This window comes from Hemibagrus wyckioides, linkage group LG18 (genome assembly GCF_019097595.1).
Source record: "Hemibagrus wyckioides isolate EC202008001 linkage group LG18, SWU_Hwy_1.0, whole genome shotgun sequence".
In the NCBI taxonomy this organism is placed as follows: domain Eukaryota; kingdom Metazoa; phylum Chordata; class Actinopteri; order Siluriformes; family Bagridae; genus Hemibagrus; species Hemibagrus wyckioides.
The window spans coordinates 2,445,001-2,472,500 of NC_080727.1; the positions used below are offsets into that span (position 1 = coordinate 2,445,001).

The window sequence follows — 27,500 nt, forward strand, 5'->3', positions numbered from 1 at the left end:
TTTATAATCATTTATAATCACACTCTCTGGTGTTTATAATCATTTATAATCACACTCTCTGGTGTTTATAATCATTTATAATCACACTGGTATTTAACATAATTTATGTATGGATGTATAGATGGATGAATGGATGTATAGATGTATAGATGTATAGATGGATGGATGGATGGATGTATAGATGTATAGATGGATGGATGTATAGATCTATGGATGTATAGATAGATGGATGGATGGATGTATAGATGTATAGATGGATGTATAGGTGGAAGGATGGATGGATGGATAGAAGGATGGATGTATAGATGTATGGATGGATGGATGGATGTATAGATGTATAGATGGATGGATGTATAGATGTATAGATGGATGTATAGGTGGAAGGATGGATGGATGGATAGAAGGATGGATGTATAGATGGATGAATGAATGGATGTATAGATGTATGGATGTATAGATAGATAGATGTATATATGTATAGATGGATGTATAGATGGATGGATGCATAGATGGATGGATGGATGGATGGATAGATGGATCGGTGTATAGATGGATGGATGGATAGATGTATAGATGGATAGATGTACAGATGGATAGATGTATAGATGGATGGATGTATTGATGGATGGATGAATGTATAGATGGATGGATGGATGTATAAATGGATAGATGTACAGATGTATAGATGGATGTATAGATGGATGGGTGTATAGATGGATGGATGGATGGATGGATGAATGCATAGATGGATGGGTGTATAGATGTATAGATGGATGGATGAATAGATGGATGGATGGATGGATGTATAGATGTATAGATGGATGGATGTATAGATGGATGGATAGATGGATGGATGGATAAGATCAAATATCAAATATTTTTCACAGCCTTGTATAACCAGTCCAGCTGATTCCACCAGTTCAGACCAGGGTCACACTGACCATTCAGGTTTAAGTGATATAACGCACACACCACACACACACACACACACACCACACACACACACCACACACACACACACACACCACACACACACACACACCACAGTGACCTTTAGATTAAATAGATTTATTTATTTATATAAATTTTGTTTCTGTAATATATACATACACATATATATCCATAAATCCTGTGCTTTTGAGCCACATGTTAGATAAAAACACATCATGAGACATCTCGAGACTAAAGATCACAATCTCCACGATCTCAAAGCCCTTTAATTCCATTACATTCATATCTTTTTTTAAATCACTTTTAATACAATATACAAACCTATTTATCGTGATTTTCGGTTGCCAGATAGTAGAATATTACAGAATACAGAGAAAATAAAGTAATAGGAAAATATCTTCATATAACTGTGTGTTAAAAATAAACAAACAAACAAAAACAAACATTAAACTAGAACAGATGCAGAGCAAAACCGTCTGAGAATGAGAAGTGGGAATGCATGAACGGAAAATATCTTTATCGCATTAATTCTTACATTTAAAAAAACAAATACAAATAAACACACACACACAATGCAGTAAGAGGTCTTGCAGTCATTTCATTTCTTTTCCTCTCTTGTTGTCTCCAAATCCATATAAAGGATTAAATCCATCATTTTTTCCCTTAGCCCTTGTGACATTGACCCTGCAGATCTTCCTCAGAAACGTACAAAGCTTCGTTTTGATCTCTGTACACATTGTGAATCTCCATAAACCAGAATCTGCTCGAAGTGTGAAGAGTTCATGGTGGACATTGATAACGTAGACGGTTATAACACTTAATTACACGCATATGCAGGAAGCCAGTGTTCATAGTGCTCTCGTAGCTAGCATCTTAGATCTTTAGCTGACCGTTCTGTGTCAAAACATGACGGGATTTATCCCTGATTCCATCTCTCCCAGGTCGTGGCCAGGAACGGCGGACATGTCAGGCCACTTCCCGGGGCGCTTTGCTCCTGAGATATAATTTTCACACAGAGGTTCGCCTGGAGCTCTTTCACAGCCACATGCTCCGTGACATCGAAGCGGAGGCCGCATTCGGGCGGGAAGAGTGAGTACTCTGAATGCTGGTGCAGAGTGACTCCATGAGTCTCTGAGATGATCTGAAGTCTGAGGGATTCTCTATCCGGTACGGATAAATCCACAGGAAGGATGATGAAGGCGCTCTGCAGGCGTTGACCAGGGCTGCATGGTATCCTGGTGGACCAGCAGTAGTCATCAGCTTCACCTGGACAAAGTTAGTTACCTAGTTAATTCATCATAAAGCTACTTGAGATATTCCTTCAATAGAAACTGAACTGTGTCTAAATAAATAAATAAATAAATCCAAAAGGCATTCAGATCACCTTTAAGGCAACTTTAAATAATCCATTATTAAATAACCTGGAACCTGGGCAAAAATCTTAAATCCTAAAATCCAATAAAAGCATGGAGCTAAGTGTGTGAATCCCAAACTCACCCGCACGTGAGTCTCTGAAGCGGATAGTGAGTCTGTTGTGCAGCTCCAGGACCGCTCTGTAGGTCCGAGCCGTGCAGTCCAGGGTGCAATCCGACGGCGCGCTCACGTCCGCGGGCACGTCCCTGAGCATGTCATCCCGGTCACGGCAGTCCCACGAGCTGTCTCGAGCAAACACCAACGCAAACACGGAACACACCAATCCCCAGTGCAGACACAAAGAGCTGACATACGCCATTTCGGTCCTGAGGTTCTCACACCACTTCTCACGTCTCGCGTCAACTTCTCCACCTCCTCCTCCTCCTCCTCCTGCTGGTGCGCGCTCTCGGGTTCCTGCGCTTGCGTTTACACAATTCTACCTCTCTCTCTCTCTCTCTCTCTCTCTCCTTCTCTATCTCTTTTTCCTTTTTTTCTTTCTCACCTATTTAACGTGGATCCCTGAAACATGCTGAGATCATTTTGTTTAAATACAGAAAGACAGAACAGAGAGAGAGAGAGGCAGAGATTTTGAGAGAGAGAGAGAGAGAGAGAGAGAGAGAGAGAGATTGAATGCCCAGTGACCTGCCAATTCCTTATGATTTAACCACGAGGCGTGTTTTACAGAGATGTGTGCCAACTAACTCCTGAAAAAAAGCTGCCTGGAATAGAGAAGAAAAGAAATTGAAATAAAATAGTCAGGGTTTCAGTCAACAGGCTTGAGAGGATTAAATCTAAATACTAAATCTAAGTATCTAAGCACTAAATAAAGTTAAAGCTAAATAAACTGACCTTTAAAAAAGAGTGACTGGCTGCTTTCAAGACCAATAAACATGTTAAAGGAAAGAAAAAATGAAAAGTTTTTTTTTATCCAAACAAATGTGTGGTATTTTTTTTTTCTGTGACTGTATGATTTAGTAACAAAAAAAAAAGCAATTTTATTTTACTTGATTTGTTATTTATTCTGTCTTATTTTATTTATATATTTTAATTTATTTGTATTTAATGTAATTTAATTTAATTGTATTTTATTTTGTTTATTTATTTATTATATTTTATTTTATTTCCAAATGTGTGGTATGTTTTTCTGTGACTGCATGATTTAGTAAAACAAATATAATTATAATATATTTTATTAGATTTTATTTTATTGTATTGTATTTTTAATTTAATTGTATTTAATTGTATTTAACTGCGATGGACTGGCGACCTGTCCAGGGTGTACACATTCTTTTATTTCCTTTCAGCGCTAAGTGTCCTGTGTTCTTTTGTGTTGTCTTTATTGTATTTATTGTCTTTTTTGCACTGTCTTGTCTATGCTCTGTTTGCACCTAGCTGCACACTGTGCACTTTACGTGGCTAAGAACAAACTTCTGTCCTAGCTCTGTGGTGTTGTTTGTTGTTTTGTATTGTACTAGTAGTTGTATGTTTATGTAGCACCAGGTCCTGGAGAAACGTTGTTTCATTTCACTATGTACTGCACCAGCTATATGTGGTTGAAATGACAATAAAAGCTTCTTGAATCTTGAATCTTGAATCTTGGTGTACCCCTGCCTTTCGCCCTATGTGCGCTGGGATAGGCTCCAGCAGACCCCCGTGACCCTAGGAATCCTAAGAATAAGCGGGTATAGACAATGAATGAATGAATGAATGAATAATTGTATTTAATTGTATTGTAATGAATTTTATTTTATTTATTTATTTTTTCTTTATTTTACTTTATTTTATTTTATTTTAAAAGGTAAGCCCCATCTGGATGAAAGTCAGTAATCATAATCACAATAAAAAAATAAAAAATAAATGCAGATTTTTTAAATGAAGCTTTTATTTAATGAAATACATGATACACACATCTAAATAAAATAATGCTGCTCTACATATTAGTTCAGTGATTTAAAAAAAAACCTTCTATGAGCAACATACAAGTGTGGACAAGTCAGTATAAAGTCAGTATAAAGTCAGTATAAAGTCAGTATAAAGTCAGTATAAAGTCAGTATAAAGTCAGTATAAAGTCAGCAGAGTTACAAGTAAATGGTGAAATGAGTGAAGGGGGAGAATAGATTTACATGAAAATGAAAATGACATAAATAGAGCTTTTTAGACACAATAAAAGCTCAATAGTTGAATGTTTTGAAGCTTTAATCTCTCTTTTTGTGGCACAAAATAGATCTAATAGAACCTCATGGTATACAAAGTAATGAGGACAGAAATGTCCTAACCGTACTCCTTTTCCAAGAAAACACAACACAGGGACACAGCTGCGTCTGAACGGCAGCCTTGAAAATACGGTAGAAAAGCCATGAATACAAAATATACTCGTTATAGCTTAAGGGCTCTGTTGTTTTTCGTCTGCTAAGAGTACAGCTCCACTCCACCTCCGGCTCTACACTGGCGTGTTTATGCTGTTTAAATATCCCAAGAGGCCCAGACTGGGAAACTGGAGTCTGGCGTGGTTAGGCTTGCTGCATTGCCCACATTTTTGCGAGGAACACCCAGTAGCTGTTATCTAATCCCTTTCCAGACTCCAGCTATGAAGCTATAAACCTAACCATGTGAAGAAAACCTTCAGTACTCAAAGTGCATGAAGTCAAATTTCAGCCACAGACCACCGCTAATCATTTATTTATTTATTTGTCATGTGATTTAAAAAAAAAGGAAGACCAGCTGCTGCTGAGTTGTTGACCGGGTCAATCTGTGTGTTCTTTAACTAAGATATTTATAGTAGATCTAAAAGCAGCTCCAAGCAGTGAGTAAAGATGCTTTTATTATAATAAACCCATACACAAAGAAGCTGTCCCGGGGTCGGAACATAACCATGACGTGGACCTGTGACAGACCTGTGTGACGTAAAGAGGTAGGGGGAGGCATGTGTCAGGTGTCGAGGTGTCGTCTAGATCACGGTTGTAGGGCCCGGGGGGTCGTCACCGCGGCTGCAGCCACACTCACGGCTCAGGGCCACCGAGCTGATAACGAGTGAGCTGGATTCGTCCAGGTACAGGAAGGGCACCGGGTCAGTTGAGGTCACCTCGCAGCACGGCTTCTGCAGGATGACAGACATCATCATCATCATCATCATCATCATCACCTTCTTACTTAAATTCTTACTTTTCAGTGAAATGTGAACATTTCTGCATTATTTCTTAGAATAAACAATACACAGTGTATGAAAAGACTTCAGTTTAGATTTATCTCTCAGTCATGTCAAGCTTGAGTTACACAATTTCTCAGAACTATTCGGTTAACTTGGCTTCATGCGTTTCGCTTGGATGGACTGCCTTCGGAAATTGGCACGCTGGGGTACGGTTTGTTTACAAGCATCAACCTGCAGTGTCACCTAGTTCCCATGTAAATATCACAAGGACACCAATCCCCTTTAACTAGCTTTACTCAGACCTGCTTTTATTTTTTTAACATGCGAAAAAGAAAGATTCATTAATAAACAAATTCTCTGATGAATGAAAAAAAAATTTTTTCATTCCATGGAGCATGTGGAGACCCTGAACCCGGTTTAGCAAACACTGCTCTGAAGAACCTCACGCCGTTGCCCGTCTGTCAAAATCTGGCCATGTGCCTTTTCTGTCAGTTTACAGAACTGACCTGTGAGGGAGGATCCAGAGCAGAGGGGTCATCATCTCCGCAATTAAACATGCGCTGATTCTGCTGAGGGACGCACACGCCGCACTGGACGAAGGTGAAGCTCTCCGGGTAAATGATCCACTCATCCCAGTCCAGATCTGAATACAGATAAATAGAGTAAGCACAAAATCAGCCTTCCTGAGGTCAGGGATTATAATCATAATAAAGAAATTCTCATATTAGAAATCAATAAATAATCAATAAATACAATCATAATAAATTTCTCAGATTACATTTTTAAGATTAAGAAACTGAAAAATGGCGGACCTTTTAGGAAAACCTGGGAGGCGAACTTGCAGCACTGGAGGTGTGTTGAATTCCCGAAAGCGGATGATGATGACGATGATGACGACGATGATGAGGATGAGGATGATGGTGTGTTTTCTACAAGAAAGTAAGCAAAGCAATGGATGAAAATTCACGCTGAATAAACTTAATGCTAAATCAGCTCTTCACAAAAGTCACCAGCTCTGATCTTGGAGATCTTCATCACTACAAGAAACATTTCCAGATATAGATAGATACCAGGTGATGTCAGATCCTCACAGACCCGAAATCTCAGACCTGGTTGATTAAAAAGAGCCGAGAGGAGGACGGATTTACCCTCGGCGTGTTGCTCTTCAGGGCCCGAGTCTCCGGAGGCTTTGAAAATGTTCTTCCACTGCTCTCGAATCTGAGCCATTCCAGGAACGGACACTCGAGGCTCCATCTGCAGGTTCAGGGAGTCCAGTATGACCTTGCGGACGCCCTGAACCGGATCTTTCAGGCATCTGAGAAGCAGAAAGACATCCTAGTTAGCATATTATTACACATCTGGCTGATTATTTTTATTATTTCTGGAAAAATACTGACCATGAAAGGGATAAATAAATATTTCAATATTCACGTGTCAGAGAAGAAAACTGACTGATAAATATTTGCTTTACAATCAGGTCTAAGAACCCAATCAAGGACTTTTAGCACATTCTAGCTCCATTTCTGATGTATTTAGTTAATAAGCAGGTGTGAGTGAGGGCAGGATGTGGGGGTGAAACTTGTCTCTGCAGGCAGATTGATATAGTGTTCATTCCACCAAAGAACAGCACGTAATAGGATTCCTTTTATGGGTCAGAACAAGTTCTCTGCTCTGAAAGCTCTGAAAGCACCACGTACAAATCAACTCACTTGCAAAAAAAAATGGCCTTGACTCACGATCCGATCTGCAGCCTGAACCTGAACCTAAATCTGTAAATCTGTATCTCAAAGAGTGCGTGATCACGAATTTATCATTACAACCTTCATAACATGTTAGGATTTTTATCAGAATTAAGAAACATACTGAAAACAAGCACTTTACGCACTTTTTATAAGATCAGTGTAAATAAATGAATGATGTTCAGGCTGTGAGTCTGATCTAAAACGACTCTGTCGGCTTTCAGTGTGTTCTAGACGAGTGTTTTTCCCTCTGTTGGAGAACCTTACACAAAATATTACTGGTTGAAGATCATATTTGAGCTGCTTTTTAGATGAACAAACACTTGGAGCATCCCAGAGAACAGAAATGGGTTTGATATCAACATTTACTTTGAAGACAGAAACATTTGTGTGGGGAAATGAACTGTTTTTGTTTTTGGGGGGAACTTTTCTATGAATATATCACCTCTAGTAGGCTAAAAAAAACTTTTTGAAATCCTTCTGAAACAAGTCCTGATTGTCTACTTTCATATGAGCTTCACTGTGGAGTGAGGCATGACGAAAGACACTCAGTCATCAACATGGACACAATAAATTACATTTTTTGGCTAAAAATCTCTGGGGAAATGAGAGCCAGACTTTTTCTATGCCTACTTATCACCCATAAGGGTTTCCAAAACCCAATTTCAACCAAACATTATAAGCTTAAGAGAACATCTGCAGAACATCTCTACAGGTAAAAAAGGTGTGATGCTCACCTGTTGGACCTGATAACCAGAGGAGATGGAGGAGCATCATCCTCGGGTTCTTCTGCAGAACGCCGGAGGATGGAGGCTTTTCCCGGATGACCTGCAACCAGCACGAGTGACACAATAAGTGCCAGGAACATGTCTGCTTATCAAGGGAGACGTTCTGCGGTTTGGAAAAACGTGTCTGTGCTTTGTCTCGGTCCGACGCTGAGATGAGAAGGAGATGCTACGATGTCCAGTAGAACCGCACTCTCTGGAGAGGAGGAAATAGCTGTTGTTCCTAATAGCCTGGGAAACCTGCGCTTTATCTCCACAGAGACCAGGTCTGGCCTTGGAATACTCTACATTGTTTTCATTTCTCACAATTGGGAGATGACAAGAGAGGAGGAGGAGAGATAAATGAGAGAAAGTAAAGGATTGAGAATTTCTCTCTTTTTTTTTTAGATATCTTTGTTAATGGTGTCCCAGGATAGGAAAAAAAATCAATAAAAGAACATTGTGTGTGGTTAATAGTATTAGAGATGATAAGGTAAACTCCTCCGTGTGCAGGTGCTTCAAGAACGATTATTTCAGTGTGGGATGAAATGATTATGATGATGATGATGATCTGTACAATTATACTGAGAAGCATGATGGCAGGAAGAACAATTTTATTGATCATGTTAACTCTGAAAACGATTGTTAAACATTTATAACAATGGTTATAGCTCAGTTATAACACTGTTTGAATGAAATCTTATTCTTCCTCACTGTAATTCCAATTCGAACATCTTTTGGTCCTTCGATCTACACTATCTTGCCAAATGTTTTGGGACGTCTGCCTTCACATGCACATGAATGTAATATGGAGTTGTCCCGCCCTCTGCAGCTATAACATCTTCAACTCTTTTGGGAAGGCTTTCCCCAAGGTTTAGGAGTGTGTTTATGGGAATTTTTGACCGTTCCTCTAGAAGCACATTTGTGAGGTCAGGCACTGATGTTGGACGAGAAGGTCTGGCTCACAGTCTCCACTCTAATTCATCCCAAAGGTGTTCTATGGGGTTGAGGTCAGGACTCTGTGCCAGTCAAGTTCCTCCACACCAAACTCACTCATCCATGTCTTTATGGACCTTGCTTTGGTCACTGGTGTGCAGTCATGTTGGAACAGGAAGGGGTCATCCCCAAACTGTTCCCACAAAGCATGAAATTGTCCAAAATATCTTGGTATGAAGCTGAAGCATTAAGAGTTCCTTTCACTGGAACTAAGGGGCCGAGTCCAACCCCTGAAAAACAACACCTGAACTCAGTGAATTGGAGGAGTGTCCCAATACTTTGGACAATATAGTGTACTTGCACTGCTTGACTGGTCCCACCATCTGTCAGGATAAGAGGTAGGTATACTTCTAGACTCTTCTCTGTTCTGGACCAAGGTGGTGGAACAAACTTCCCCTAGATGTCTGAACAGTCAAGTCACTGACCATCTTCAAACTGTGGATGAAGACCTACCTCTTCCTAAGTCTGTCTGTGACCTACTGAACCAGTGTTAATGTATTCACTGATAAAGACGTCAAAGCTGTCTTGTGAAGATGCATGTCTGCCAAATGCATACTAGAAATGTAAACAGGGGGAAGTTACAGGTAAGGTGTTGGATTAATGATCCCCGCTCCACCATTCTGCTCCTGTTGGGCTCTTGAGCAAGGCCCTTAACGCTAAATTGCTTGTTTAGCTGTATAAAAGTTGAGATAAATGTAAGTCAATCTGGATAAGGGTGCCAGCAATGGAAATGAATAGAATTACAGTGGTTTAAGATAACACAGTTTAGCTGCTTATGAACTCTGAAGCATCTCACAGAGCAGAAATGGGTTTGATATCACTATTTAATTTGAAGATAAATGGTGATATCACACCAAAAGATGTGAGTCTGAATCCCAGCTCCACCATTCTGCTCCTGTTGGGCCCTTGAGCTAGGCCCTTAACCCTCATTTGCTTTCTCAGCTGTATAAAATTGAGATAAATGTAAGTCAATCTGGATAAGAGTGCCAGAAATGAAACTAAATAGAATTTTAGTGGTTTAAGAGAACACATTTAGCTGCTTATGATCTCTAGAGCATCTCAAAAAGCAGCCATGGGTTTGATATCACCATTTACGTCAAAGATAACCAAAGGATGTGAGTTTGAATCCCAGCTCCACCTCACTACTGCTCTTGTTGGGCCCTTGAGCAAGGCCCTTAACCCTCAGTTGCTTGCTCGGCTGTATCAAAATTGAGATAAGTGTAAGTCAATCTGGATAACGATGCCATAAATGGAACTAAATAGAATTTTAGTGGTTTAAGAAAACACATTTCAGCTTTTTATGATCTCTAGAGTGTCTCAGAGAGCAGAAATGGGTTAGATACCACTACTTTGGTACTTTGAAGACAAAATAACTGTTTTTATATTTCTTATAACTTTTCTACGAATATATTGCCATAATCCTTATGAAACACTAGAAATTCTTAAAGCTCTGATTGTCTGCTTTCATATGATCTTCAACAACAAAAAAGGCCATATTTTTCCAGTGGAGCTATGAAGATAATGTAATCCTGACCACATAAATGTGCATTTCTCAGTCAGAGCAGTATGCGTGCATGTTTCAGCCTGCTGTTATTTGGCAAGCCCAGGTAAACATCTGTAGAACCAACTAGCTGAGATCTATTTTAAGCCCAACCAGCAACTCGACTTGGATATATTCAACCCTCATCTTAGATCAGGATCAGGATCAGGATCAAGATGCCAAGCTGATGTAAGGCTGTGCTTTCCTGTCTTCCTAACAGATAGTAAGGATTTGGTAAGGAACCAGGAGATAAGCGTCCATCGTTTACAGATCCGAGCGTAGTGGGGCCTGGTGTGTGTTTGGAGTCTTTTGAGGACAAGCGAGTGAGTTTGTATCCTCAGAAGACCCCAGGGAGCTTCGTTTTTTTTACTGAGAAAGTGTTTGAACCACAGGAATAGTAGTAGCTCTGTCCTTGAAACATTTGCTGACAGCCTTCCTAATGCTTGTGAAAACCCCTCATAAAAGATCCATTCACTTTGGATTGAAGTTGCATCCTGCAGGTGGGAAACCTTCGTGTAATGAGGAAAATAGCTCTCAGAGGAATGTGTTCCTATAAAAAAAAGACTTTGTTTAATTATAACTTTGGCCCATCCCTCGGCCAGATATCTGTTCTTCGTCCGTGGTCTTCAGGAAAGCCAAAAAAAATAGTTGCATGATATTAACGGATGTCGAATCTTTCAAAAAAGAACCTCCTGTCAGTCTGCAAACTGCGGTCTAGAATCTCTGGTGAAGCTCCATAGAGTTCAAGGATTTATGAAGAAAAAGAAAGAAACTGATTGTAGAAAGAGTGAAAGATTGTTTTTCTCTGGATGTGAGCTTTACTGAAAACCCCTGAGGTGTAAAATTAAAGAGAGACATCTATATCTACATTCCTGAGAAGAAAGAAGCTTGAGATGGACAGAGGAGTGGTCAAGGTTCCTCAGTTCTTCTGCTTAGAGAAGGTTTCACCAATCATAGGAATGCTGATCTTTTTGATATCAGTGGGGTTTTTTTGGAGGGAAATTCACCTCTCATATGTACAATATTCCCCCGACCATCACATCACATTGAACATCTCATTCCAGATAAGTTCACACTTAAGTTAAGTTGTCTTTATTTGTCACATATACATTACAGCACAGTGAAAATCTTTCTTCCCGTATCTCTTCCTTGGAGGCTGGGGTCAGAGCGCAGGGTCAGTCATGATACAGCGCACCTGGAGCAGGCGGGGGTGGGGGCCTGGCTCAAGGGCCCAGTGGTGGTAGTTTGGTGGTGCTGGGGCTTGAACCCTGATCTTCCAGTCAAGGACCCTGAGCCTTCTCTTCTCTTTTCTTCTCTTCAATTATCTTTTCTTTTCTGGTCTTTTTTCTTTTCTCTTCTCTTCTCTACTCTCTTTATTCTTTACTTTTCTTTTCTGTCTTTTCTCTCTTCTCTTCTCTTCTCTTCTCTTCTCTTCTCTTCTCTTCTCTTCTCTTCTCTTCTCTTCTTTTCTTTCTCTTTTTTCTTCTCTTCTCTTCTTTTCATTTATTTTCTCTTCTCTTAATTTTCTTTTCTTTTCTTTTCTTTTCTTTTCTTTTCTTTTCTTTTCTTCTCTTCTCTTCTTATAAGATATCTTTCCACTACATGTTTGATTGTGGCTGTGCGGATTAGTGATCATTCAGCTACAAGATCATTTGTGAGATCAGGAACTGATGTTCCTCAAGAGATGGTGATGAGGCTTCAGGTTCACTTCATCTTAAAGGTGCTCAGTGCAGGACACTTGAGATCTTACACTCCAACCATGTCTTCATGGAGCTTGCTTTGGGCACAGGGAACAGGTTTGAGTCTCTTAGGGAAGATTAGTGACTTTATTTTGGAGAGGAACCTCATAAGGGTGAGAAGGTCAGGTGTTCTCAGGTGTCTTTATTCACATCTAAGGTTAAGGATCACAAATTATTTGAGTGAAATGGATTTCTCAGCTTTTCTGCCAGCTCCTAAATGCCAGTTTGTCTGTGCTCCATCGCCCCGAGGTCTGAATGATGGATGGTGAAGTGATGGATGTGTGACATGTGGAGTCTTGCAAGTTTCTTTTTCCAAAATGTATGTGGGTTCCTTCCTAGGTAGGTTCTCAAATTTCCTCCTCTAGATTGTTGTCTAAAGTTGAGCACTCGAGTTGAGGAATATACACCTGAGTTCTGATTAGTCAGTAAATTCATTTTGACTAATGATAGTGAAAGAGTGAAAAAAGTGATGAGTAGGATGCGGGATTCAGGCTGAGCCAGCGGCCAGTGGATTGGTGAATGGAAGGAAGGTGTGACAGTAAGCCGAAGATCCTGAAATCCTAATCTTCTTGCTAGTTGTTTTGATTAGCAGGTCACAAGGTGGTTAAAGATGCTTCAGGAAACCCAGGCTGAGGAGTGATAAGCTTTACAGCTCAGGGTCTTGCTTTCAGATCTGATGAAGTGGGAAAAAGCTTGTTCGGTGTGAGAGAGAAGCGCTTCACATGGCATACACTGGGAAAACTGGGATTTCTGCTGACATGGTGGGAAAACAAATGGTTTAGTGAGTATTAAGGAGGTCGGCTGTCTTTAATCTTTGGGAGTTTAGACGTTTAGATTAGCGTAAAGTGCAGATCCAAGTGACAGCCTGACTCTGTATTTAAGCTGTGTTTAGCTTACACAGGTCCTTGTATTATGAAAATCTAGAGGTGTCACTGAACCTTTGTAAGAAAGATGGACATCAGGACAAGTCTGAATTCTGAAAGTGAAGCATAACCAGGGATCTATCTATCTATCTATCTATCTATCTATCTATCTATCTATCTATCTATCTATCTATATATATATATATATATATATATATATATATATTTGTTGTGGCTGTTGGTAGCTCAAGTGGTTAAGGCTCTGGATCATTCACCAGAAGATTGGGGATCAAGCCCCAACACCGCCAAGCTGCCACCATTGGGTTCTTGAGCAAGGCCCTTAACCCCACCTGCTCCAGGGGTGCTGTATCATGGCTGACCTTGCGCTCTGACCCCAACCCCCAAGGATGGGATATGCGAAGAAAGAATTTCACTGTACAGTAATGTATATGTGACAAATAAAGACAACTTGATGGAAATCATGACGTAACTCAACCGCATTTAGGGGTCCAAGCACCAAAGTCAACTTAGATCTAATACAACCCCCAAAAATACTCAAAAATTAAGTTCATGAAATAAATCCATACTGAGGGTCTGAATTAATTTTACAGTTAAAGATGGTTCCTGGCTACAACTTGTTTGAGACCCAGTAATAAAATAGTTTCAACATCATCAACAAATTAGCTTAAGATTCACACCAAATTTTAGTTTTTGAGTTCACTTTAAACCGTGCATTTTCTATTAGCAATGTATGACCAGCAGATTCTGGATACTAGTTTAATGTTAGCTTCAATATGATCGTAACTCAGTGGTTTTCATATTAGAGGACAGATGAGGTGGAGCTGCTACAGAACAGTGAGGGTGAGACAGGGAGAAGCAGTAGCAGAACAGCGGTACAGGTAGGTTATGTACTGTAAGGACCAGGTGATTTTGATTTGTTGGTGATAAAAGGGAAGAAGTGTACATGATAAGTAGTGAATACAGTTTGAATTTTATCAAATTAAATGCTTTTCTTGTAGAAACCAAAGTGTGTGTTTGGATGTTTAGAATATTTTGTTAACATGATCACATCATCACATGGATGTGGTTTCATATGATTTACCTGCTCATTTGTGTGGTGGGAAAGAAACAAAGAGTCAGGCCCTGATATTTTTGTTGACCGTTTCCATATAGTTTTAGTTATGATGAAATTTTGTTTATTTTTATTTGTGTCATGCTTTCATATTAGAGGACAGATGAGGTGAAGAGGCTTCAAGACAGGGAGAAGCAGCTCAGAGTTGCAGGTATATGCTGTGTAACAGGTCATGTAATTTTATTTAATTATGTCTCATGTCAGAAACAGGCTAGCACATTTTCATCTTTCATAGAAGAGACCTGAGGGGACAGGCGCAAGCGAAGAAGTGCAGGCAAGCAAGCAGGAAGCTGAACCCAACCATGCTAACCCAAAGCTCATTGCAGTGCAGCAGCTCACCAGCAAAACACTACGGTTCCAAGAAAAGTGGTACTGTGAATTTCCTAGGCTTTTGGACATGAAAAATCAAATTTGGCCAAGAATGCAGATCCAACATTTGTCACAACTGGTTTCTGAAACTGGAAAAAGGCAACTCAAAAATTTGCAGAACCTGCAAATGCACATAAATGTCCAAAGCAATGCACACAAAGTTGCCATCACTACCCACTGCCAAAAACCAAAATGGGATTCAAATCAAAATCATTTTCCCCCATTTTGTGTGTCCCCCACTTCTCAAATCAAAGTTACACCCATGCCTCCGAATGATCCGGATAACCAATCAGGAGGCTCGAGGATGAAGGCAGGACGCAGGAGTAATCTCGGATTATTCGTCTCTCATTGATGAGACTCAGCTCAGACGTGTTTTCTGGATGGATCAGACGTGCATCGTAGCGCTCTGCTCGCTCAGCATGGAGAACAAGCTAACAAGTATATTAGCGTCCAGGGACAGAACTGACCTGTGTGTGTAACTCTGATTAGGTGTGCAACAAAGGGAGATGGGATGTGGTGCTACCAAACCCCAAACCAAAGAGCTGCAGCTGAAAAAATGCGACAAAGGTATTTACTCTTCTGATTGGTGTGTGGACTAGCTTCAGTTCACAGTTTCTGGATATATCATCGACTGGACGGTGACAGCTTTCTAACTTTCTGTTTTTGTTTTCTAGCAAATGTTTCAGTTCCAGGTAATTCAGACAGACATCATTACCTGCATATTACTGGGTTATACAATTACTCCTATATATATATATATATATATATATATATATATATATATATATATATATATATATATATATATATATATATATAGATAATTATATTGCATTATATTATATTATACATTATATATAAACATCACATTTATATATTTCTCTGTCTGAAGCTGTAACAGGTGAGTGAATTCTATCCAGTTAGCAGAAATATAGCATAGATACTATAGATGGCATAGCCTTTAGTAAATTATACCTACATTACAGCGTAGAGCATTTTATTTTATAATGAATGCAATTGTATGGAATTTAATGTTTGAATTCCTAGGAATGAGACAGATATAGAGTAGTATAGAGCAGTACAGAGTAGTATAGAGCAGTATAGAGTAGTATAGAGCAGTATAGAGTAGTATAGAGCAGTACAGAGTAGTATAGAGTAGTATAGAGCAGTATCGAGTTGTATAGAGCAGTATAGAGCAGTATAGAGTAGTATAGAGCAGTATCGAGTTGTATAGAGTAGTATAGAGCAGTACAGAGTAGTATAGAGTAGTATAGAGCAGTATCGAGTTGTATAGAGCAGTATAGAGCTATATAGAGCAGTATAGAGTAGTATAGAGCAGTATCGAGTAGTATAGAGCAGTATAGAGCAGTACAGAGTAGTATAGAGCAGTATTGAGTTGTATAGAGCAGTATAGAGCTATATAGAGCAGTATAGAGTAGTATAGAGCAGTATAGAGTAGTATAGAGCAGTACAGAGTAGTATAGAGTAGTATAGAGCAGTATAGAGTAGTATAGAGCAGTACAGAGTAGTATAGAGCAGTATAGAGCAGTACAGAGTAGTATAGAGCAGTATAGAGTAGTATAGAGCAGTACAGAGTAGTATAGAGCAGTACAGAGTAGTATAGAGCAGTATAGAGCAGTATCGAGTTGTATAGAGCAGTATAGAGCTATATAGAGCAGTATAGAGTAGTATAGAGCAGTACAGAGTAGTATAGAGCAGTATAGAGTAGTATAGAGCAGTACAGAGTAGTATAGAGCAGTATAGAGCAGTACAGAGTAGTATAGAGCAGTATAGAGTAGTATAGAGCAGTACAGAGTAGTATAGAGCAGTACAGAGTAGTATAGAGCAGTATCGAGTTGTATAGAGTAGTATAGAGCAGTATAGAGCTATATAGAGCAGTATAGAGTAGTACAGAGCAGTATAGAGCTATATAGAGCAGTATCGAGTTGTATAGAGCTATATAGAGCAGTATAGAGTAGTATAGAGCAGTATAGAGTAGTATAGAGCAGTACAGAGTAGTATAGAGCAGTATAGAGTAGTATAGAGCAGTATAGAGCAGTATCGAGTTGTATAGAGCAGTATAGAGTAGTATAGAGCAGTATCGAGTTGTATAGAGTAGTATAGAGCAGTACAGAGTAGTATAGAGTAGTATAGAGCAGTATCGAGTTGTATAGAGTAGTATAGAGCAGTTTAGAATAGTATAGAGCAGTATAGAGTAGTATAGAGCGGTATAGAGTAGTATAGAGTGGTATAGAGCAGTATAGAGCGGTATAGAGTAGTATAGAGTGGTATAGAGCAGTATAGAGCTATATAGAGTAGTATAGAGCGGTATAGAGTAGTATAGAGCAGTATAGAGCTATATAGAGCAGTATAGAGTAGTATAGAGCAGTATCGAGTTGTATAGAGTAGTATAGAGCAGTATAGAGCAGTATCGAGTTGTATAGAGTAGTATAGAGCAGTTTAGAATAGTATAGAGCAGTATAGAGTAGTATAGAGTGGTATAGAGTAGTATAGAGCGGTATAGAGCTGTATAGAGCAGTATAGAGCTATATAGAGCAGTATAGAGTAGTATAGAGCAGTATCGAGTTGTATAGAGTAGTATAGAGCTATATAGAGCAGTATAGAGTAGTATAGAGCAGTATCAAGTTGTATAGAGTAGTATAGAGTAGTATAGAGCAGTATAGAGTAGAATAGAGCAGTATAGAGTAGTATAGAGCAGTATCAAGTTGTATAGAGCAGTATAGAGCAGTATCGAGTTGTATAGAGTAGTATAGAGCAGTATAGAGTAGTATAGAGCAGTATCGAGTTGTATAGAGTAGTATAGAGCAGTACAGAGTAGTATAGAGCAGTACAGAGCAGTATAGAGTAGTATAGAGCAGTATAGAGTAGTATAGAGCAGTATAGAGTAGTATAGAGTAGTATAGAGCAGTATAGAGTAGTATAGAGCGGTATAGAGCTGTATAGAGCAGTAGACCAGTATAGCACTGTAGAGCAGTATAGAGTAGTGTAGAGTAGTGTGTTATTTGACCGATGAGTTGTTTCTGTCCTGATGGAGACATGTCAAAAGTGCTCCAAGTCAAATGTAATAATGATAAAACTGATAATAATAATAGAAATGAGGAAGGAAGGAAGGAAGGAAGGAAGGAAGGAAGGAAGGAAGGAAAGAAAAAGAAAGAAAGAATGTAAGAAAGAAAGAGAGAGAGAGAGAGAGAGAGAGAGAGAGAGAGAGAGAGAGAAAGAAGCCTGCTTTATTTCCAGGTTAAGGCTTAAGGTTCAGGTAAGGGTTTAGTTTTATAGTGAAATTTTTTGTTCTTATTGACTTTTATTTAAAATGGCACCTGGAATGAACAGCATTTTTAAGGTATAAAGATCAATTATTGTGTTGAAATGAGGAACATCATCATTTTATTATCTTCAAGATGATGATCTAGACATCAGAGTCCATCAGAGACAGAACTGTCCTATAAGACAAGGGATGCAGTGTATAGGCATGTAGTGTGCAAAAACTAACGGCACCTCAGATAGCGTCCATTCGTGTTTAAATAAAGAGAAAGAATTTGATTGGCTGTGTAATGGTGCAGCGATGCGGGCGGCGTTACTCATCCAGCGCTGGTACCGGCAGTACGTGGCCCGACTGGAGATGAGGCGGCGCTGCACGTGGAACATTTTCCAGTCGATCGAGTACGCAGGGGAACAGGATCAGATCAAGGTGAGATGAAGATGTGGATATAATAATTTTTTAAATACAGAAATATCAATAATGAAGTGAAACTGAGTTACTGTAATTCACTTCAATTTATTTATATTTATATTTATTTTATAGCGCTTTTAACAATGGACTTTGTCTCAAAGCAGCTTTACAGAAGTATAGAAACATAGAGTTTAAACTTCAGTTAGTTTTTATCCCTAATATTTATCCCTAACGAGAAGCCTGAGGTGATGGTTGTGAGGAAAAACTCCCTGAGATGATATGAAAAGGAACCAGGCTCTGAAAGGAACCTCATCCTCCCCTGGGAGGTCACTGAAACCATCTAGAAGTTCCTATTAAAACAAAATGGTTTATAAATCTTACAAAAAAACCAAGTCTCGTTAAGTTAAAGAAGCTTCTGATAGTGATCACTGATGCTGGAGACTCCTTCCAAAATCTCCTGACAGAAAACTTGCTTCCTTGCTCTTGGCTAACGTTGTGTGTCTCCGCTTTCTCCTCAGCTGTACAATTTCTTCGGCTACCTCATGGACCACTTCACTCCTGCCAGCAATGAAAGTAGGAGATGAATTATTTTGGCTTATTGAAGCCTTTCAGAACAATCTCATAGCGAGTAACACGTTCTTCTCATGCTCTCAGGGAAGCTGATCTCACACATATTTCGCGAGACGGAGGTCTTCCTGGACGCCGAATGGGAGCGCTACTTCTGCTACAAGGACATCGTGGTGCCGGACATCTACACTGGACCTTACCTGACCTTTCCTTTGAGTGTCAGCAATGTCACCGATCTAGTGGATGCCTTCAAACAAAAACAAGTAGGTCCATCTGGTGTTGAGTTGAGGGTACCATCTTTAAGAGTTCTTCCTAGAGGAACAACCAGAAGAACATCTCATGAATTCATCTAATTCTAGGTGGAATTAAGTGATTATGTTAGCCTAAAGTCCTTCAAAAGTGTATCTGAAAGAGAGATCCTTGGGTGTGTGTGTTGTTCCCAGTAGCAGCTCCATTCTCGGTACGTCCTCCAGCTCCTCGGGGAAACATGGAGATTGCTCCGGGTTCTGCCAAACATCAACATGGTGTCTACACGCCACAGCAAGGAGATAACCATCTGTGGTGAGTGGAGAACCTAGAATAATAACTCATACAATCATGACATGTTCCTGCACTTCTCTCATTTCCTTATTTCCACAGGAGACCTTCACGGACAACTGGAAGATCTCCTCCTGGTCTTCTATAAGGTAATGTCATGGCCACGCTAATCACGATCACCTCGTCACGGTGTTTAGATCGCAGCCAAAGTTATTTATCTCCCTGTAGAACGGCTTGCCGTCCAAAGAGACGCCGTACGTCTTCAACGGAGACTTTGTGGATCGAGGGAAAGACTCCATTGAGATCCTGCTGATCCTGTTTGCCTTCCAGCTGGTGTATCCCAACGACGTCCATCTCAACAGAGGAAACCATGAAGACCACATAGTCAATCTGAGGTACAGTGTAGAGGAACGTTGTCAGGTGTGTAGCAACAGTGTACGGATACTAAAGGTAACTAGCTGAAGATCAATTAAATAGCAAATTGGCTGTTTCAAATTCTTAGCGTCGTTTCCTGATTAGCGAAGAAGAAGATGGAGAAGACGAGACCAGAAGCAGCAGAGATCTCTGTTATTGTTCTTCAGAATGTTTTAGTGGCATATAACACATGATGAAATAATTATAAGGTTATACGTTTTCTTCATTTTGCACACAGTAAGTAGGAAATGATCCCAGTTTGGATCTACAGCTGGATGAGGAACTGGAGGAACGTCAGATGTTCCAGACAGATGTTTGGTTTGAACTTAGGTTTAGTCAGTAAGCAGAATTTTCCAGATTCAACTCTCACTCGTTTTCTGCCTTGATTATATTCTAGGTACGGGTTCACCAAAGAGGTGCTTGGGAAGTACAGGGTGAGTGTGTGACATATACACACACACACACACACACACACACACTTCCCAACAAATCAAAAATACCAAAGTGTCATCCTGTGGTTAATTCTGTGGTTATTTTAACAGCCAGACAGTGATATGGGTCACTCACACTGACCTGAGGGATTAGAGGATTAGATTTAAATGGCCTTGCCTTGTCTCAGAGGGGTTTAGTCTGCTAAAATTAGCAAAGACTCGTTTCCAAACACAAGGCCTGATTTCAGTTTCTGGGCTGAATATCTAAAAAAAAAAGAAGAAGAAGGGAATAAAGCTGAAGAGGAGAATAAACAAAAAAAACTAGAGCGAGGAAGACTGCAGAAAATTCGTCTCCTTTTCACAACATCTGTAGCAGGAGAGTGCCAATATTTTGGAACTGACTGTGGAGAGAGAGAGAGAGAGAGAGAGAAACAGAAAGAGAGAGAGAGAAATAGAAAGAGAGAGAGAGATTACATTTCCTGCAGGCTTTATCAGCTGCCACTAACACCAGGGATAGCAGATTAGCATTTTGCTAAACGCCTGGCAAAATTTATCGTCCCCACTTAGCCTTGATTATGTCTCGCCATTAGCATTAGAGTTTTTACAAACGAACAAAAATCTCTCCAGTTAACTCAAACACACTGAATTAATAAAACAATTCACGGTTAATAAAATAATTTTAGGTTTTTGTAACCTTCTGTTTTGGTCTGGTTTTGTTTTTCTATTTTCGGTTGAAACCGCAGGTTCATGGGAAGAAAATCCTAAAACTGCTCCAGAAGATATTTAGCTGGTTGCCCTTGGCAACCGTCATTGACCAGAAAGTGCTGATTCTTCACGGAGGAATCTCAGACACCACCGACCTCCACCTCATCACCAAGCTGGAGAGACACCGAGTGAGTTGTGGGGAATAAACCTCTCTGTGTTGTGCTGCTGGGGGAAAATAATCAGGGTGATGAATCCTGAAGTGCTTTATTCCACTTATACCACTCATAGCAGTTATACAGTACACTTTTTATGTATTAATCATTTCTATTATTTTTATCCATTTCTAGTTATATTTAACATCATGGAGTTCCTCTAAAGATTTTCCGCTCCTTCTTTTCTTGGCAGTACGTCTCAGCACTGAGGCCCCCGAAGCGTCCCCGGCAGACCCCGAAGCCCTCGGACAGAGACGAGGAGCGCTACAGCACCTCCAGCAGGAAACGAGTGCGCTCTTTAACGTACGAGCGACGCCCCCTGCAGACCTACCACATTCGCACGAGTCCCTCTGTGGAGGAGGAGCTTCAGGAATGTAGGAGGTGGGCGGGGCTTAGCGCCTCCTGCGACAGGCTTAATTTCTTTTCCTCGGACTCGGATCCCGACTCAGTAGAAGCTCCAGAGACGGATGCAGAGGAGTGGAAGCAGGTACAGCAGGACTGGATTGTTTTAGGTTTTTTCCGTTTAGGGTTACGTTTAACTGACTTGTGTTCAGTTTATTGCTTGCGTTATAGCAGCTTTTTTTTATTCTTCTCCTTCTTTATCTGTCTTAAGGAAAATAAACACAGCTTGTGATGTGACTCCATCTCCTGACACTGGAGACTCTTTAGCTCCTCAAACTTTTTCACAAATGTCTCGTTATCATGACGAATCAGAGGAGACAGATACAAATTAGCTGAAGGAAATGATTCATTCATTTTTTTTCCGTTTTTTAATTTCTCCTGCAGATAGTGGACATGTTATGGAGTGACCCGATGCCGCAGGACGGCTGCGTCCCAAACGAGGTGCGAGGAGGCGGCTGTTACTGGGGTCCTGACGTCACTCGCAAAGTCCTCGACCGCCACAACCTGCAGCTGCTAATCCGATCCCACGAGTGTAAACAGGACGGATACGAGTTCTGTCATGACCGCAGGGTCAGAGATACACTATATTGCCCAAACGTTTTGGGACGCCCCTCCAAATCACTGAATTCAGGTGTTATTTTATAGGGGTTGGGCTCGGCCCCTTAGTTCCGGTGAAAGGAACTCTTAATGCTTCTCATGCAGGAGTGAGTTTGTTGTAGATGAACTTGACTGGCCTGCATAGAGTCCTGACCTCAACCCCATAGAACACAACCTCACACATACACTTCTAGAGGAATGGTCAAAAATTCCCATAAACACACTCCTAAACCTTGTGGAAAGCCTTCCCAGAAGAGTTGAAGCTGTTATAGCTGCAAAGGGCGGGACAACTCCGTATTACATTCATGTGCATTTACAGGCAGACGTCCCAAAACGTTTGGTCTGGCTCACAGTCTCCACTCTAATTCATCCCAAAGGTGTTCTATGGGGTTGAGGTCAGGACTCTGTGCAGGCCAGTCAAGTTCCTCCACACCAAACTCACTCATCCATGTCTTTATGGACCTTGCTTTGGTCACTGGTGTACAGTCATGTTGGAACAGGAAGGGGTCATCCCCAAACTGTTCCCACAAAGAGCATGAAATTGTCCAAAATGTCTTGGTATGAAGCTGAAGCATTAAGAGTTCCTTTCACTGGAACTAAGGGACCGAATCCAACCCCTGAATTCAATGATTTGGAGGGGTGTCCCAATACTTTTGGAAAATATAGTGTAAATATCTACACACACAAACGTCACATTTTATTCCTTGCTTGCTTTTTAAATCCTAAAGAGGATGTGTCACAGTTGTGTGTGTGTGTGTACAGGTTCTGACCATTTTCTCTGCATCTAACTATTACGAAGTGGGCAGCAACAGAGGAGCCTATGTAAGATTAGGACCAGACTTAAACCCTCATGTTATCCAGTACCAGGCCAGCAGATCCACCAGAGAACTGACCCTGAGACAGAGGTGAACACACACACACAATTCAGATTGTTCCCACACATATGAAACAAATAATTAAGCAATAGAAGTGAGGAGGAAAAAACTGTGAAGCTGTGTGTGTGTGTGTGTGTGTGTGTGTGTAGTGTTGGACGGACGGAGCGTTCGGCTATCCAAGCCTTGAGAGAACAGCTCTTTGCTCATAAATCAGAGCTCATCAGTGCCTTTCAGGAGTATGACCCAGAGCACACAGGTAAATGAAACACACACACACACACACACACACACACACACACTGCACAGCTGTGCTAAGCTCTCTCTCTTTATTTTTCATTCTCATTATTCTTTATTAGTCTGGAAACATAGTTGGATGGAATTTTGTCTCTCAAAATGTCCATTAAATCTGGACCTGGATGATCCAGGACTTGAAGGATCATTCATCAGTGCTGACCCTGAGCTGACCCTTATCTAACCCTGAAATGCCCCCGACAGTTCAGATGAAGCGTTTTGATTTGCTGCATGTGTCTCAGGCATGATCTCCATGAAGCACTGGGCTGCTGCCATGGAGTCGGTGCTGCGACTCGGCCTGCCGTGGAGAGTCCTGCGATCCCAGCTGGTGGGCAGCAACACGCAGGACGGCACGCTCAACTACCTCCAGTGGTTCCGAGAACTGGACCTCACTGAGCCCAACAGCGAGGTAAAATATTACATGAAATGGAAAGATGTACAGGTATTTTTCCATGAGTAGAGCAGTCATGATGAATTTTCTAGAACAGCAGCTCTGACTGTAGCTCAGCTGCAGGTTACAGGTTCTATAACAACAACCTATATAGGGAGGGACATGTAGGACCAACACTTGTGTAATCACTGATATCTAAAGAGAGAGAGAGAGAGAGAGAGAGAGAAAGGGTGTTGTGAGTGTTGAGGGTGTTGTGAGTGTTGAGGGTGTTGTGAATGTTGAGGGTGTTGTGAGTATTGAAGGTGTTGAGGGTGTTGTGAGTGTTGAGGGTGTTGTGAGTGTTGAAGGTGTTGTGAGTGTTGAGGGTGTTGTGAGTGTTGAGGGTGTTGTGAATGTTGAGGGTGTTGTGAGTGTTGAGGGTGTTGTGAGTGTTGAGGGTGTTGTGAGTATTGAAGGTGTTGAGGGTGTTGTGAGTGTTGAGGGTGTTGTGAGTGTTGAGGATGTTGTGAATGTTGAGGGTGTTGTGAGTGTTGAGGGTGTTGTGAATGTTGAGGGTGTTGTGAGTGTTGAGGGTGTTGTGAGTGTTGAGGGTGTTGTGAGTGTTGAGGGTGTTGTGAATGTTGAGGGTGTTGTGAATGTTGAGGGTGTTGTGAGTGTTGAGGGTGTTGTGAGTATTGAAGGTGTTGAGGGTGTTGTGAGTGTTGAGGGTGTTGTGAGTGTTGAAGGTGTTGTGAGTGTTGAGGGTGTTGTGAGTGTTGAGGGTGTTGTGAATGTTGAGGGTGTTGTGAGTGTTGAGGGTGTTGTGAGTGTTGAGGGTGTTGTGAGTATTGAAGGTGTTGAGGGTGTTGTGAGTGTTGAGGGTGTTGTGAGTGTTGAGGGTGTTGTGAATGTTGAGGGTGTTGTGAGTGTTGAGGGTGTTGTGAATGTTGAGGGTGTTGTGAGTGTTGAGGGTGTTGTGAGTGTTGAGGGTGTTGTGAGTGTTGAGGGTGTTGTGAATGTTGAGGGTGTTGTGAATGTTGAGGGTGTTGTGAGTATTGAAGGTGTTGAGGGTGTTGTGAGTATCGAAGGTGTTGTGAGTATCGAAGGTGTTGAGGGTGTTGTGAGTGTTGAGGGTGTTGTGAGTGTTGAGGGTGTTGTGAATGTTGAGGGTGTTGTGAATGTTGAGGGTGTTGTGAATGTTGAGGGTGTTGTGAGTGTTGAGGGTGTTGTGAGTATTGAAGGTGTTGAGGGTGTTGTGAGTGTTGAGGGTGTTGTGAGTATTGAAGGTGTTGAGGGTGTTGTGAGTGTTGAGGGTGTTGTGAATGTTGAGGGTGTTGTGAGTGTTGAGGGTGTTGTGAGTATTGAAGGTGTTGAGGGTGTTGTGAGTGTTGAGGGTGTTGTGAGTATTGAAGGTGTTGAGGGTGTTGTGAGTGTTGAGGGTGTTGTGAGTGTTGAGGGTGTTGTGAATGTTGAGGGTGTTGTGAATGTTGAGGGTGTTGTGAGTGTTGAGGGTGTTGTGAGTGTTGAGGGTGTTGTGAGTATTGAAGGTGTTGAGGGTGTTGTGAGTGTTGAGGGTGTTGTGAGTGTTGAGGGTGTTGTGAGTGTTGAGGGTGTTGTGAGTATTGTGAGTGTTGAGGGTGTTGTGAGTGTTGAGGGTGTTGTGAGTATCGAAGGTGTTGAGGGTGTTGTGAGTGTTGAGGGTGTTGTGAGTGTTGAGGGTGTTGTGAGTATCGAAGGTGTTGAGGGTGTTGTGAGTGTTGAGGGTGTTGTGAGTATCGAAGGTGTTGAGGGTGTTGAGGGTGTTGTGAGTGTTGAGGGTGTTGTGAATGTTGAGGGTGTTGTGAGTGTTGAGGGTGTTGTGAGTGTTGAGGGTGTTGTGAGTGTTGAGGGTGTTGTGAATGTTGAGGGTGTTGTGAGTGTTGAGGGTGTTGTGAATGTTGAGGGTGTTGTGAGTGTTGAGGGTGTTGTGAGTGTTGAGGGTGTTGTGAATGTTGAGGGTGTTGTGAATGTTGAGGGTGTTGTGAGTATTGAAGGTGTTGAGGGTGTTGTGAGTGTTGAGGGTGTTGTGAGTATCGAAGGTGTTGTGAGTATCGAAGGTGTTGAGGGTGTTGTGAGTGTTGAGGGTGTTGTGAGTGTTGAGGGTGTTGTGAATGTTGAGGGTGTTGTGAGTGTTGAGGGTGTTGTGAATTTTGAGGGTGTTGTGAGTGTTGAGGGTGTTGTGAGTGTTGAGGGTGTTGTGAGTATTGAAGGTGTTGAGGGTGTTGTGAGTGTTGAGGGTGTTGTGAGTATTGAAGGTGTTGAGGGTGTTGTGAGTGTTGAGGGTGTTGTGAGTATTGAAGGTGTTGAGGGTGTTGTGAGTGTTGAGGGTGTTGTGAATGTTGAGGGTGTTGTGAGTGTTGAGGGTGTTGTGAATGTTGAGGGTGTTGTGAATGTTGAGGGTGTTGTGAATGTTGAGGGTGTTGTGAGTGTTGAGGGTGTTGTGAGTATTGAAGGTGTTGAGGGTGTTGTGAGTGTTGAGGGTGTTGTGAGTGTTGAGGGTGTTGTGAGTGTTGAGGGTGTTGTGAGTGTTGAGGGTGTTGTGAGTATTGAAGGTGTTGAGGGTGTTGTGAGTGTTGAGGGTGTTGTGAATGTTGAGGGTGTTGTGAGTGTTGAGGGTGTTGTGAGTATCGAGGGTGTTGAGGGTGTTGTGAATGTTGAGGGTGTTGTGAGTGTTGAGGGTGTTGTGAGTGTTGAGGGTGTTGTGAGTATTGAAGGTGTTGAGGGTGTTGTGAGTGTTGAGGGTGTTGTGAGTATTGAAGGTGTTGAGGGTGTTGTGAGTGTTGAGGGTGTTGTGAGTGTTGAGGGTGTTGTGAGTATTGAAGGTGTTGAGGGTGTTGTGAGTGTTGAGGGTGTTGTGAGTGTTGAGGGTGTTGTGAGTATTGAAGGTGTTGAGGGTGTTGTGAGTGTTGAGGGTGTTGTGAGTGTTGAGGGTGTTGTGAGTATTGAAGGTGTTGTGAGTGTTGAGGGTGTTGTGAGTATCGAAGGTGTTGAGGGTGTTGAGGGTGTTGTGAGTGTTGAGGGTGTTGTGAGTGTTGAGGGTGTTGTGAGTATTGAAGGTGTTGAGGGTGTTGTGAGTGTTGAGGGTGTTGTGAGTATTGAAGGTGTTGAGGGTGTTGTGAGTGTTGAGGGTGTTGTGAGTGTTGAGGGTGTTGTGAGTGTTGAGGGTGTTGTGAGTATTGAAGGTGTTGAGGGTGTTGTGAGTGTTGAGGGTGTTGTGAGTGTTGAGGGTGTTGTGAGTATTGAAGGTGTTGAGGGTGTTGTGAGTGTTGAGGGTGTTGTGAGTGTTGAGGGTGTTGTGAGTATTGAAGGTGTTGTGAGTGTTGAGGGTGTTGTGAGTATCGAAGGTGTTGAGGGTGTTGAGGGTGTTGTGAGTGTTGAGGGTGTTGTGAGTGTTGAGGGTGTTGTGAGTATTGAAGGTGTTGAGGGTGTTGTGAGTGTTGAGGGTGTTGTGAGTATTGAAGGTGTTGAGGGTGTTGTGAGTGTTGAGGGTGTTGTGAGTGTTGAGGGTGTTGTGAGTATTGAAGGTGTTGAGGGTGTTGTGAGTGTTGAGGGTGTTGTGAGTATTGAAGGTGTTGAGGGTGTTGTGAGTGTTGAGGGTGTTGTGAGTATTGAAGGTGTTGAGGGTGTTGTGAGTATTGAAGGTGTTGAGGGTGTTGTGAGTGTTGAGGGTGTTGTGAGTATTGAAGGTGTTGAGGGTGTTGTGAGTGTTGAGGG

The 27,500-nt window shown here is 41.4% G+C and overlaps 2 protein-coding genes across 2 annotated transcripts in view; one reads left to right on the top strand and one right to left on the bottom strand.

Annotated features, from left to right (window-relative positions):
* Positions 1-4,228: 4,228 nt before the first annotated feature.
* LOC131369604 (bone morphogenetic protein 5-like) lies at positions 4,229-8,262 on the bottom strand. Its single transcript, XM_058416448.1, has 5 exons — positions 7,990-8,262; positions 6,662-6,828; positions 6,326-6,442; positions 6,020-6,156; positions 4,229-5,462 (listed from the first exon to the last, which is right to left on the bottom strand). Exons 1-5 carry the CDS (start codon positions 8,118-8,120, stop codon positions 5,313-5,315), a joined length of 702 nt encoding a protein of 233 aa, XP_058272431.1. The 5' UTR covers positions 8,121-8,262; the 3' UTR covers positions 4,229-5,312.
* A 9,976-nt stretch (positions 8,263-18,238) lies between these two features.
* Positions 18,239-27,500, top strand: part of LOC131368827 (serine/threonine-protein phosphatase with EF-hands 2-like) — a 10,763-nt gene continuing 1,501 nt past the window's right edge. Inside the window, exons 1-13 of the mRNA XM_058414985.1 lie at positions 18,239-18,364; positions 18,865-18,919; positions 19,001-19,176; positions 19,360-19,474; positions 19,553-19,599; positions 19,679-19,845; positions 20,262-20,298; positions 21,039-21,188; positions 21,406-21,699; positions 21,999-22,184; positions 22,974-23,116; positions 23,236-23,342; positions 23,620-23,786. Of these exons, the coding sequence (XP_058270968.1) occupies positions 18,239-18,364; positions 18,865-18,919; positions 19,001-19,176; positions 19,360-19,474; positions 19,553-19,599; positions 19,679-19,845; positions 20,262-20,298; positions 21,039-21,188; positions 21,406-21,699; positions 21,999-22,184; positions 22,974-23,116; positions 23,236-23,342; positions 23,620-23,786 (1,770 nt within the window). The remainder of the gene's footprint in view (positions 18,365-18,864; positions 18,920-19,000; positions 19,177-19,359; positions 19,475-19,552; positions 19,600-19,678; positions 19,846-20,261; positions 20,299-21,038; positions 21,189-21,405; positions 21,700-21,998; positions 22,185-22,973; positions 23,117-23,235; positions 23,343-23,619; positions 23,787-27,500) is intronic.

Coding starts and splice junctions, on each gene's coding strand:
- LOC131369604 (XM_058416448.1), bottom strand. CDS start 8,120: ATGTTCCTGGCACTTATTGTGTCACTCGTGCTGGTTGCAGGTCATCCG. Junction 6,829..7,989: donor CTGGTTATCAGGTCCAACAG/GTGAGCATCACA, acceptor TCTGCTTCTCAG/ATGCCTGAAAGATCCGGTTC. Junction 5,463..6,019: donor CTCTGGATCCTCCCTCACAG/GTCAGTTCTGTA, acceptor GTCATCCTGCAG/AAGCCGTGCTGCGAGGTGAC.